Below are 13,651 nucleotides of genomic sequence, written 5' to 3'. Positions count from 1 at the left end.
TGAACAGAGGAATATTGTTGCTCAGAAGTTGCTTTTTTATAGCTTTGGAAAGTTAAAGGAATATTCTGTGTTCAATGCAAGTTAAGCTCAGTCAACTGCATTTGTGGCATAATGTTGATTACCACAAAAAATAATTCTCGTTCGTCCATTAATTAAAAAAAAAAGAAAGTAAAAATCAAGGTTACAGTGAGGCACTTACAATGGAAGTGAATGGGCCAATTTTTGGAGTGTTCAAATGCAGAAATGCACTTACATTGGTTCTTCTGTTAAAACTTGTGTATTAGTTGACTGTAAAGTTGTTTAAATTGCTATTTTTACAGTCGTTTTAGGGTTTGTTGACATTACATCATGGCAACAAAGTTGTAAAATTGAATATAACTTTACAAAGAAAAAGTCAGTAAGCAATTCTATCAACTAAAATCATGTTAACATGCATATTGTTTATGTCTTGTGGCTATACTTTTGAAACAGTGAGTATTTTAAAGTTTACGGATTGGCCTCATTCACTTCCATTGTAAGTGCCTTACTGTAACGGCGATTTTTGCTCTTTTTTTTAAAGAAAAGGAGGGGCAAGTCAAAATAAATTTTTGTGGTAATCAGTGTTATGCTACAAATTCTGTCGAATGAGCTTAACTTGTATTGAACCCAGAATATTCCTTTAATGAAATTCTCACTCAGTTAGGCTTTATTTCTGAATCAACTTTGTCTCAGATGTTTCTCCTAAATCTCCTTTATAATCTGAGATCATTGTTGTTTAAGTATAAATCTATAAAGTTAATGTGGACAGCATAGCACAGATCATTTGATCTTAGAAGTAATGAAGTTAATTCGTATTAAAATCTTTAACTTCTTATTGCAGGCTTTGGTAGCTTGGCGAATTTGAGCACAGCGCGTTTACATGCAGTCTTGAGATCTCACCTGCAACTCTAGAGGAGACTCATGTGTTGTTATTACTAGGATCTTTTTCTCAGGATACAAACCTGAAAAGTCTCCATATGATCTCCATTTAATCTCAGTGATGTCAAAGAGAAACAACTGAGATATAAAATATTTTATACATGAACAAATTGTTTCCACTCCAACATAAGCTTTTCCACATTTTCCTGTGCCCTTATTTATGAGTGTGGAATAAACCACAACATTCTGAGGTAAAGTGAAAAAGGTTGAAAAATGCAAAGTAGTGTGAAAGAAGTCACACATTTAACAGACAGAAGGATTCCTCCATCTGTCCAGCACACACACACCTGTTACACAAGGAGAGAGTGAAAGCCATCTGGTTCATGCTTGCAAACTCCCGGCACTGACACCAGAAGCAGCATTTTTGTCTGATTACAGATCTTCATGTTTCTACTTCCTTGTTGCCAGTCAGTCTGAGTCCATATTAACATTGTATAGGAAGTGAAATAAAATATCAACATACCATCATACTGTACAAGTTTACTCTTAATGAACCTTAATTATGTTGTGAAGGTGGCAAGGGGCATCAGTTTGTTTTTAAAAAGGTTGGGGGGGGGGGTATTAGTAAATAGCACCTGCCACACAGAGGGGCTATTTGCACTCCACATAAAAACGAACATAAAGTTGAAAGAAAAGTTTGATGCAGGTAAAATTAACCATGCTTTTACTATAGTAATATTGTAGTAATTGTGCTTTTTGGCCATAGTTTTAATGCAGTTAACCATGGTGTTACTACAGTAATATGGTGTTAATATAGTAACCATGTTTAATTGTGTGGTTTACTACGATTTTACTTCAAAATACCATTGTGATAGTATGGTTACTGCAGTAAAACCATGGTTCATTTTTGTAAGGTAAGGGCATGGTTAGGTTTAGGGATTGCTGTAGGGTGTCTGCGGGACTCTAAATAAACACAATAATCACAATGCAGTGATGCCCCTATACTGTATTTTAGTATATAAATAGGAGTGCAAATAGCTTCTAACACTATTTGCACTTAGTGCAAATAGCCGCTGCCTTAAAATAATCTTTTACTGTTTTGCTAAATAGTTATTATTGATGACCAATTCAAGCACTCCAATAAATATTTCACATATTTAATTTGATAACTTTTTACCAGGGTTGGGAGGGTTACTTTTTAAATGTATTCCACTAAAAATTCTGTAAAATGTCCTTTGTAACATATTCCGTTAGATTACTCAAGGTCAGTAACATATTCTAAATACTTTGGATTACTTCTTCAGCACTGGTAGTTATTTTCACTTGTTTTGACTTTAAAAAATCTGCCAGTACAGTAAGACAAAATACACATGTTAAAAATACATTCTCTGAAAAAAAGCATAAATATTTTATGCAGTATTGCTTCTAAAAAGAGATAAAACAAATTGATCTTGTTTTAATGATTTTTAGATATTGTTACAGAAAAACAATACAAAATATTATTCTTATACAAGAATAAGATTTTTGCCCTTATATCAAAGGTCTTACTACAGAAAAAAAATATATATATATATTAACTAACATGGATTTTCTTGACAAAAAAATATGACCGTGATTCGTGTCTGGTAACAGGTGCATGTAAAATGGCTAAAAATAGCAATTTAGCATTGCATAAAGCTAAATTTTCACATGAAAAAGTATAATTCATAAGTCTAGTAAATTATTCCATGAGACTCATGATTGTTATGAAAGCATACGATAAGGTTTGGTGAGAAACAATCTGAAATCCAATGTATTATTTAGTGAAAATATTCACTGACAGATCTCCTGTGCACGTTCAAGATATGAAACGAGAGCAACAGTTCACACAGCCCCCTTGCGACATTGACATCAAGTGAAAACTCATTTTGTTTATCTAAAAACAGGTCTGCCACAGCGATAGTGACAACAGAACACAACACAGCTGCACACAAAACAGAGAACAGAACTTACTAAACATGTCTGAAGAGTTTGTAGTTGAAGAATTGATGCATTTCTATGCCCAGCCTTATTTTTTTGAAAGTTTTTGGACCGGTGCCAGTTCACAGTGGACGAATAACCGTGTGATGCCAAAAATAAAAAACAAGCGATTGACAGAAAGTACCTTCGCTCGTCACTGCTGGTTAGGACAAAAACTCTGGTTACCATAGAAAATATACCTTTTATCGAGTGTCATTTGCCATCAGGTTAGGGCACTGTGTGACTGTGGCTGCCTGTAGCCTCCTCTATGTTTCTGTTTGATTTCCAAGTACTCCATTCAAAAAAATAAGGCTGGGCATAGAAATGCATCAATTCTTCAACTACAAACTCTTCAGACATGTTTAGTAAGTTCTGTTCTCTGTTTTGTGTGCAGCTGTGTTGTGTTCTGTTGTCGCTATCGCTGTGGAGGACCTGTTTTTAGATAAACAAAACGAGTTTTCGCTTGAGTTTTCTCTATATCTGGAACGGTTGGTGTTGTGATTTTGTTATTCTGTGGATAAATACATGGATCAACAGTTTGCTGCCCACAGTGATTGATTGGTCTCGTGGTAAAGTTTTCACCTCTGGTTCCTGGTTCTGATCCGCCTTAGTATACTGTAACTTTTTATTTTAATAAACCAAGATTACATCTATACTTGAGTTGATGTATATCATGAATCAGTACACATCTCTTTGCATTTTGCTTTGCGATTTAACTGGACAAGAGCATAAGGATGGTGGTAAACATTTAGTTGCAGTGTTTGCTAAGGTAAGCATCACTATTACTATTGCTCATTCTTAGTATGAAGCATTATATATATAGAGACTTAGGCCAGGAACAACTAGCAACTACCCAGAACTTATGCCTTGCATGGGAAAGCAACACTCACATGTAAACATTTCTCAATGACAGTTTTGTGTTTAACGTCTCTGTGCTATATGGGCTGTCTGGTGCCGCTGATGTGTTTGTGTGGGAAACATTAAAGGAATCAAATGACTCTTTCTCTTTCTCTGTCAACATGGCAAGTTTTAGAAATAAGGCCCCACATATTGCACAGACATGCCATTGTCTGAATAGGGACAGTGTTGTTTGAGTATATGATTGTGTGAGAGAATTTTTTGTCCTTTGATCGATAGCGCTGTCCCTCATTACGGGAAGTCCAATTAAGGAAGAGACAGGCCTGCACTTCCCACCCACCCTAGAGACTAGAACTGTGTGTGTGTGCGCATTAGCCCAGTTCCTAGACTGACGAGACCGCATCTCTGTGCAAAGAACAGCACTTTAAGCAACCGTTACCCATCATGCCCCATATAAATGATCCACTTATTATGGTGTTTCATCACATCGCTTTTAATGCTCATCATTTTATCGTGTCGTTTTGACTTTGCTGTTCAGCTCCTGCATTTTCTGTGTTGCGGGGCCCAGATGTACTTTAGGTATTTAGAACACAGAGAGTGGATTATTGAAACAATGTGCAGGATTTAGATGGTTGTTAGTACAGAGCTGGAAACAGGAAGTTAGTTGGGCACATGATGTGCAAAAAAAAGATATTTTGCCTATTTTAAGGACCACTAAGATTTTTTGCACTTTAACATAATACTTTTCTTGTTATCGTACTGTAAAAAAGTACATAAAAGTAATGTGACAAAAGAAAACCCCACAGTCATACACTTTTACATCATTGTAGTATTTACTGCCTTTAATTTGTTTATTTTAATAAAAAAAAAAAAAAAAATATATATATATATATATATATTTGTATCACAGCTTTTTCATTAGAATCTTATGATGATTCTGCTGACGCTGTCAGTGTGCGTTATTTCAACTTCATTTTTAAAAACAGTTTGTAATACCTAGTGAAGAACTACACTACCCATAAATCCTAAAGAGCAAGATCCACCAATCAGAGTCATGCAGTGTGTGTCTGTATGGACTTGCAGTCAAAAGTATATACTTTGTTAGGTTGAGTGCTTGACTGTGCATGATACGGAATGGCACACGGAAAAATGAAGTATACCATAGCTTTTAGAGTAATTCCAATGTCTCGTACAGGACGCCTTCTGTCCCGTATTTCAGCGCCCAAACTACTCAAGTGTACTGTATTCGCGAGAAACGTTGGCATAGAAAGATGTGATAAATTGTCATTAAAACAATCATAATGCAAAAACACTTGATGAAGCACTTGATGCTAAATATCCTTTTTTTATGATTTTGGGGTGAAATATGACCTGTACATATGAGATTCACATTTTAATACTGACAGCACTGGATCAGCACATCCTTATGATGTTGTACAGATTATACATACCCTTTATGAACAGAATAACAGTTATTTGCAGTCTCCCTATAAAAGGTGATCTGTAATATGAAAAACACTTTTGAACTGAGTCCTTAAACATATTAATGCACACACGCACAAAGTGCTTTCCTCTTCATCTGTCCTTTACGTGACCATCATTTTCTGGCTGAAGTGTTCATCATTTGACAGTCAAATCACCCTACTCAGCACATTGAGAGAGAGAGAGAGAGAGAGAGAGAGAGAAAGAGATAAAGAGAGAGAGAGAGAGAGCTATTCACAATTAAGCTTCTGACGGATTGCCGGACGAGAGAAAGAGATAAGGAGTTTGTCCTTGTGTTGTGAGCATGGATAGCACAGGATGAGCCGGTTTAACTGATGGGATGCCGTGAGTTTAGACACAGAAAGCCTCTTCAGACATTTGCTGGACTGGTATGGGAGCAGCATTCTGCAAACTTTCTGGCAAAATTACCCAGCAAATCAAGCGTCAGTCTTCAGGTAGGTCATAACAGTGAAAAAGCACTGCTGGAATTTTTCAGCCAGTGAGAAATGCCTCATAAAATCATCATTTGCATGAATACGCTTGTAAGAATTTGTGGTTATGCATCATGTTTACTCAACACAGTGCTAGTGATGAGATTTGTTGGTCAAGGATGCTCTTTTAGCACCTCCCTCCCGTGTTTATTAATCAAATATCCATTGTGTTCTCAGAGGAACTTGAAGTCCAAAAGTCTAAGTATAAGGATATGCTAAATGGGCCTGCTTGAATATTATGTTTTGTTATGATGAGCAGGGTTGGGAGGGTTACTTTTCAAATGTATTCCACTACAGATTACAGAATACATGCAGTAAAATGTAATTTGTAACATATTCCGTTTGGACTATAAACAGGTTAATAACAAGTGAAAAAAATTCAGCCAGTACAGTAAGACAAAATACATATCTTTGCTTCTAAAACAAGATAAAGTAAATGTATCTTGTTTTAAGGATTTTTAGATATTTTTACAGGAACAAACTAGAAGGGGAAAATGATATAAAGTGGATTTTCTTGATAGAAAAAAATATATAAATGTGCCTGGTAACAGGTGCATGAAAAGGGCTAAAATAGCATTTTAGCTTAGCATAAAGCTAAATGTTCACATGGCAATTTACACATTCTGCTGCCCCAAACTTACTTCAAAACCCTTAAAGTGATGTTACTGTATGTGGATTTTCTCTATTGATCTCCCAAAGAAAAGATCCTCAATGACGTCATATCCACCTTTTCACTCATAACAGTGTGAAGGTGCCCTCTGTATACTCGTATGCGTGTAACACATCATAAGATTCAAACGCTCCTCAGATCGCATCATTTATACAGATAAATGTTTTCCAGTTGATTAGACTAAATATTAAATGAAACAAATGACAATAAAATGCAAAGTAATCTCTTCAGTAATCAAAATACTTTTTGAATGTAACTGTATTCTGATTAACAATGATTAAAAATGTAACTGTAGTGGAATACAGTTACTAATATTTTGTATTTTAAGCACATACTCCTGTTACATGTATTTCGTTACTCCACAACCCTGATGATGATGAACATGGCAACTCTTTGATTATCTGTTTAGCTATTGAAATGTGATCATGCTGTATCACCTGGTAGTTTGAGACTAGTAGATTTGGCTAAATCTGTGCATTTTGCTTGATTATATTGCTGTGACATGATTGTAAATAAAATACATGCATACATGCATGCAAAATACATTACAGTAAAGATTGACCTTATTATAACAATGGATTGTTTTAAGGGCTGCAACTAACGATTAATTTAATATTTGATTAATCTTTTGATTATTTCTTCAATTAAACTATTAATCTGATAAAACAGAATTGTTCATGTTTTATTCAAATGTATTTATTAAAAAAACATTTATGATTGTATACTATACAAAATATTTTGTGTACAAAAAAAAGGTTTAAAATATAAATGTTACAATATAAATCGCATGTAGAATGTACATAAAAGAGGTAGAATGTTGTAATGTCTTTATTCTATAAATATAAGAGACTCTGGACAGTAACTGTTCTTTTAAAATATTATTTCTTATATTATACTGTATGTAGTAGTTCAATTACAGTTATATTTAAACCTATATTTGATGTATAAAGCAATGTGTATCAAAAGCCACACTTTAATCAAAGTGATTGTGCTCTCTTTCTCTGTTTGATCGGTTTGATTGATATCAGTGCATTTTTCCAAAAATGTTTTATCATGCTAATTCATTTTTAACTACAGCCAGAGTTTCTCTGTGCATGCCGCACATATGCGACTAATTATTTTCAATATCGATCATTATTGATTTTATCGATTAGTTGTTGCAGCACTAATTGTTTTTAATGCTCAAAGCACTTTCAGTTTTGTTTTGCTTCATCAAGTTTGGTGTTTGTTTATGTCTTTGGAAGCACATGCACAATATGTCTAGTAAGTGTACTCTTTTCTATGTTAAAGATTTGCGTGTGTGCCGTGTTATTTGCAAACCAACACATTTTACTTTCCATTTAGCTGGACCAGAAGAACCATCACATTTCACTAAATTTCTAAAAAAAAAAAAAAAAAAAAAAATATATATATATATATATATATATATATATATATATATATATATATATATATATATATATATATATATATATATTAGTGATGCTATGCTAAGGTAAGAATGTCACTGAGACATAATGTGGACTCCTCTAGCAGCCCCCAAACCACCCTAGCAACCACATAGCAACCCCCTGCCAACAACCCAGAACACACTTTTACAAAAAAATTTAAAACTCTTGTTCCATTTAATCTAGCAAGAATTGTACGAGAGGAATTATTTTAGCAAGTATTCTGTGGATTAACATTGCTTTTTTGTCTTGTGTCTTCTCCTCCAGGTTGTAAATACACGTGTCATGCCCAGTGCCGTGACCAGGTGGCGCTAGACTGTCATCAGAATGGATCTTCCAATGGCTGCCTACTCAGTCCTCTTGCTCAGGACCACCTTAACAACAACCAGTCATCACACAGCGTGAGTCCGGCACATTAATATATGCATGTGTGCAAAATATACATTCAGTTTAGGTTAATCTCAAATATCATTTATAATCTAAAATACTGAACATACACACTCACATATAACATAATGTCAACATTCACAGTCATCTCTCATGTATTTGCTAGTAATGTTCAATCATGACCACAAGAGGGAGAGCAATTCCAGCTAAAGAGCCTAAAGTAGTCTCAATATTGCTGTCGGGCAATGTTGATATTGGTTCTCAATGTAGTGCATGTTATTTTAATGTTTAAGATGAATGCCAGTCTCATGAAAGCTTTAAGACCATTATGTACATTAGCAGAGGTTTGTCCTCTAGGGTGTGATACTCAGAATATGGTGTGTGTGTGTGTGTGTGTGTGTGTGTGTGTGTCTCAGTTTGGTCATATTAATCACTGCTTTGCTTTAGTCTTTACTAAGAAGAACTGCTTTATATAAATGTGATTCAAACGATGATACTCTGTTATTTAGTGCCATATGAGTGTACACACAAGCAAACACTAACAAACTCATTCCCATTGCGCTTGCCATGGAAATAACAATAGCTTGTCTGTCAAAAGCAGGATATTACACCAGAGAAGAATTCCACTGGTCACTATAGTGTCCATTTTTATAAGACCATTATAGACACTTGGTAAACTTTGTGTGTGAGAGTGATCTGACGAGGTCAACACAGGTTGGTGTGGTATGTGTGATATTCATGCCAATCCAGTTCTGCCAGTTTGGTGCAATGCAGAAAGAGACACTGGAGTATGCAACTACAGTGTTAGCATGGTTATAGAGTTTATAAATGGCTGAATGTCATGATTCATAAAGTAAAGCCTGTTAAGAATGGAATAGTGATATTATTTTCATGAAGCACCCACCAATTCTTAGAAGCGTACTGTAAAATTGTGAGGAAAAAAAATCTCATTCTCATTTATAAAGTACTTACTATAGGTATACATGATGGTAGTATTTGGTAGACATGTTTTGCATTACAATAATCATATACATTTATTTTCTTGATGCTGTAACTTTTGATTGCTTTGACGTATCAACACAAAATTTTAACCAGTTATAGGTGACATCAGTTTTTCAGAGTTTTGCAGTTTTTAGTTATAAGCCTTTAATTTTGGGTATGCCACTGAAACATGAAATCTAAAAACACCTCAGAGCTTAAAGGGTTAAATCGAACAGATTTCAGCTCTTTTCATATTGTTGTATGAGGGTCTCATTAAATCTGAGACATCATTTATTTTTATATTTTTCAAATGCCTTTTGTGTATTGATTTAGTGTTTTAGGCTTGCCCCAGACACAGACTTTCAGTATTAAACCATTATATCGATAAAAATTATTACATTTAAAAGTTTGATAATCTAATCAAAGGATGAAATGAACATAAACCATTTCAATATTTATTTTTTGAAAATTATTTCAAATTTGTGGCATTGTTTACACCTCACCAAACAATTTTGTCAAAGAAGAGCATGCTTGAGATGAAATATAAGACAAGGAAAAATTCAAGGTAAATGTTACCTGTGAGCAAAATATTTTTATTGGATGTCATTTCATGCAAAAAGTGTGGAAATATTATTTAATTGTGTGTATTTATGATACATAAAATGTTAGCTATGATATTAGCCTTAGCAAGACAAAGGAATCTGGCATTTTATTTCAAAAACATTGAAAATATAATTTCCATTACTGTCAATTCTATTAAAAACAATACTGAATTTGAGATGTGCTGGAAATTATACTGTGATGGGAATTTTTATGACTTTCAGAAAAAGTGACAAAAATGACATAAATCTCCTGTAATGCTTTTTTTTTTTTTTTACGTCTTCCAATGCAATCGTGCCACTAATCACATATCTGTTATGCTATCTGCTTTATGTGTACTGTTAGATGTGGCTGTGCTGTCATTTTGTTTGTTATTAATTTGGGATTAAACATGGGTGTGCACATTCCCACCGGAGTGTACAGAATCAGCTGTCTGTGTCATTCTAAACATGGACGAGTCCAGCAGTCATGTGAGTTTGTGAGAGTGTGACACTTCATATGAATCCTAGATTCCAGACTAGTAGCCCCCTTCCCCCAACACAGTCAGTTGAGTTGGCCATGTTACTCAGTGCCAAACAAGGTCATACACGTACACTGTAGTGTTCTATTGTTGACTAATGAGGGAGTGATAGGGAGGACAGGGTGTCTACATGTAACTACAGTGCAAAAACAGTACAACAGTGAAGACATAACATCTCAAAACTGGAAAACAAGGTGAATAACAGCTGCTGTTGTAATTCCAAACATTGATGTTATGAGAGTATGCATGATTGTAAGACTTTATAATATATAAATAATATATTCTATTAGATAAGCAATAAGCAAAAAATCAAGGTTACAGTGAGGCACTTACAATGGAAGTGAATGGGGCCAATTTTTTTGAAGAGGTTTAAAGGCAGAAATGTGAAGCTTAGATTTATAAAAGCACTTACATTAATTATTTTGTTAAAACTTGTGTTTTATTTGAGCTGTATAGTTGTTTAAATTGTTTTTGCAGGATTACAGGGTTTATGGTGTTACGTCGTCATAGCAACAAAGTTGTAAAATTGGATATACCTTAACACAGAAAATGTAATAAGCAATTATATCACACTAAAATCATGTTAACATGCATATTGTTTATATCTTGTGGCTATACTTTTAAAACCTTTAAAGACTGACCCCATTCACTTGCATTGTAAGTGCCTTTTTTTATAGAAAAGGAGGGACGAGTCATAGTAAATGTTTGTGGTAATCAACATTATGCCACAAATGCAGACGATTTTGCTTAACTTGTATTGAACAAGGAATATTTCTTTAACAGCAATATTATAAAAGACAAAAACACTCAAAAAATAAAAACATTTCATTATTACATTGCTTTCTGGAAAACTTGATTCATAATGGTTTTGATAATGACTAGTCCAATAACATTTTTGAGTTGGAACAATCTGTTTTAGAAAAGAGAACTTTATAACCTTATTCTTTATATTATATTTCTGTGCATATAGTGTAAAGATGATTAGTGTAAATGTTGTTTTTATTGCGAAAACTCCAGTGAATTTTGGCTGTATTGTATGTTTGGGTCTGCAATATTGTTAGCGGTGTAAATATGACCAGACAAGAGGAACAAATAGATGTAGGAAAGAGAGAGTTTCCCCTCAGGAAACAGTCTCAGGATGCCTGCAGCATAACCGAGCCATGTCCTGAACACACAAACATGTACATTTACCTACACAAACACATCATTACACAGCATTAGGTTCAAACACATGCACAGGTGCATTAACCACAATAATAACTAACAACACAAAGAAGCTCCACTTGTGCACGCCCGACTGTGTATACAGTAAACAAAAACAGCTGGGATAGACCATCAAGGACAATAACATCTAAGACATTTTACCGCAATACAGGCGCTTAAAGGAATAGTTCACCCAAAATGAAAACTGTGACATAATTTACTCACCTTCATTTCACTTTCTTTCTTGGAACATAAAAGGAGATGTTAACGAGAATGTTAGCCTCACCATTCACTTTCATTGCATCTTTTTTTCCATACAATGAATGTGAATGGTGACTGAAGATAATATTCTGCCAAACATCTCCTATTAGGAATGATAACAGAATTTGAATTTTTGGGTGAACAATTCCTTTTTTTTTAAATACTAAACTTGCTGTAGTTTGGTGCTCCTAACAACAACAAAAAAAAGTTCCACTCAAGTTGAACTTCAGCAGGAGAATGTGGGTCGTTTTGAAAGTTTCATTTTTCTGCGAGACAGCAGTTTGTTGGCAGGCATTTGCTGACTGCTGGGAACTCTATGGGTTGTGAAACTGTAAGAGGCGAAGCTTTAACTTCACCGCAGTAACCACACCAGTCCAAAATATGGGCTGAAATATGTTATGCAATCTAGTTCAGTATGGGTGAAGAGAACAAGTGAACAAGGCCAATGTGTTTTGTTCATGTATAAAGACCATCATGAATATCCATTCGCATCAACATAATCTACCTAACCTAAACCTTAAACCTAAACCTAACCAAGTTAACATTTGTAATTTGTGTGAAAGTGAATAAAAATAGTTGTTGCAGCGCCTCTAGTGTTCATTTTACGAGGACAGTGCCGTGGTACATACAAGGAGCCACTTAAAAATCATTTTGCAAAAATGTAGGTATAGTAGCATGAGTCTATGAGACCAGGTTGGAAGTTTTGGTGGGGACTAGCGGGACTGGTTTGGTGAAGTTTTGGTGAAAACATCCGCAAATCAGCATTCCAAAAACATCATACTGAAGACAAGCGACAATGTGTTTTTATTAGGGACATCAAAATTGAGATAAAGTATCAATTGCTAGGAATGGGAAATATGGTTTGAGCCACTTGCTTAGTCAACATTAGTTAATGGATTTGAATTGATGGAAATTGAAAGTAATTGAAATGGCAGACAGCCATCATTTACAAGATGTTAACATATGTCTTGTGCCTGTAGTGATGGGGGAAAATATAAGCCAAAGTTTGTATTAGGTCTGTGCAGTCATGTGAATTTGTTGCAAATCATTTGGCTAATTTAGTTAGACTGATTTGATTTGGTCCATCCCAGAGACTCTTATAATAATATTTTGCCAGCGAACCAATGACAGATCTGTTTTACCAGTCACAGATGATGTGATGTTTGCATAGGTTAATCATGATACTGTAGAGGAACATGTGCTTTTTGGAAATGTTTCTGAAGAATTAGTTAAACTTACTGAGCAAATCATATTCCGTCATGGGCTGTTTCTCTTTGCTCATGCACTCAGGTCTGGTACATATTTTTGGGACTGCTCGATCTAACCTCAGGATGGATTGAAGCCAAAGTCCATTGGATCTAAGGCCTGTAAAATGTGGCATGTATTTGGCCCCATAATTACATTTAATGGGAATTGATTGTTAAATTCTCAAGCACGGTTTCAGAAGGGTACAGGCTTAGACTGTAGTTTGCTAGAAAGGGTTTTCAAGGACAATTTGCCGAGCTCCTCTAATGCAACTTGGGAGAAGATTTCATTCTTTGCTGTAATGGAATGCAGTGAAGGAACCCTATAATACCTTCAATGTAGCTCAGGCCCCTTGACCTCATTGCAGAGTTACAATCTGTGACCGTGATTCACTTTTGGCTCACACAACTTCTTCGAGCAGAATAAACAGGCAGGTCTTCCTACCTCAGGTCTGAGATTAGCAGTTGTCTATTTTAAGAGCTAATCCCACCTCTTTCTACAGATCTTCATTCGCTCAACTAGGTCAGCATTAGCTATCCACTAAGCACCTCACATAATGTTCACACATGTCCACCCTTTGATCCAAAGAACCTTCTGGAAAACACTCCAG

At 35.0% G+C, this 13,651-nt stretch overlaps 1 protein-coding gene across 1 annotated transcript in view; it reads left to right on the top strand.

Moving 5' to 3' along the window:
* Positions 1-13,651, top strand: part of LOC127435135 (ras association domain-containing protein 3-like) — a 55,964-nt gene that overhangs the window by 5,022 nt on the left and 37,291 nt on the right. The window contains exon 2 of the mRNA XM_051688350.1: positions 8,112-8,245. Coding sequence (XP_051544310.1) covers positions 8,112-8,245 — 134 coding nt within the window. The remainder of the gene's footprint in view (positions 1-8,111; positions 8,246-13,651) is intronic.

The sequence above is a fragment of the Myxocyprinus asiaticus genome, chromosome 45, assembly GCF_019703515.2.
Source record: "Myxocyprinus asiaticus isolate MX2 ecotype Aquarium Trade chromosome 45, UBuf_Myxa_2, whole genome shotgun sequence".
In the NCBI taxonomy this organism is placed as follows: Eukaryota; Metazoa; Chordata; class Actinopteri; order Cypriniformes; family Catostomidae; genus Myxocyprinus; species Myxocyprinus asiaticus.
This window is presented reverse-complemented; position numbering and strand designations above follow the sequence as displayed.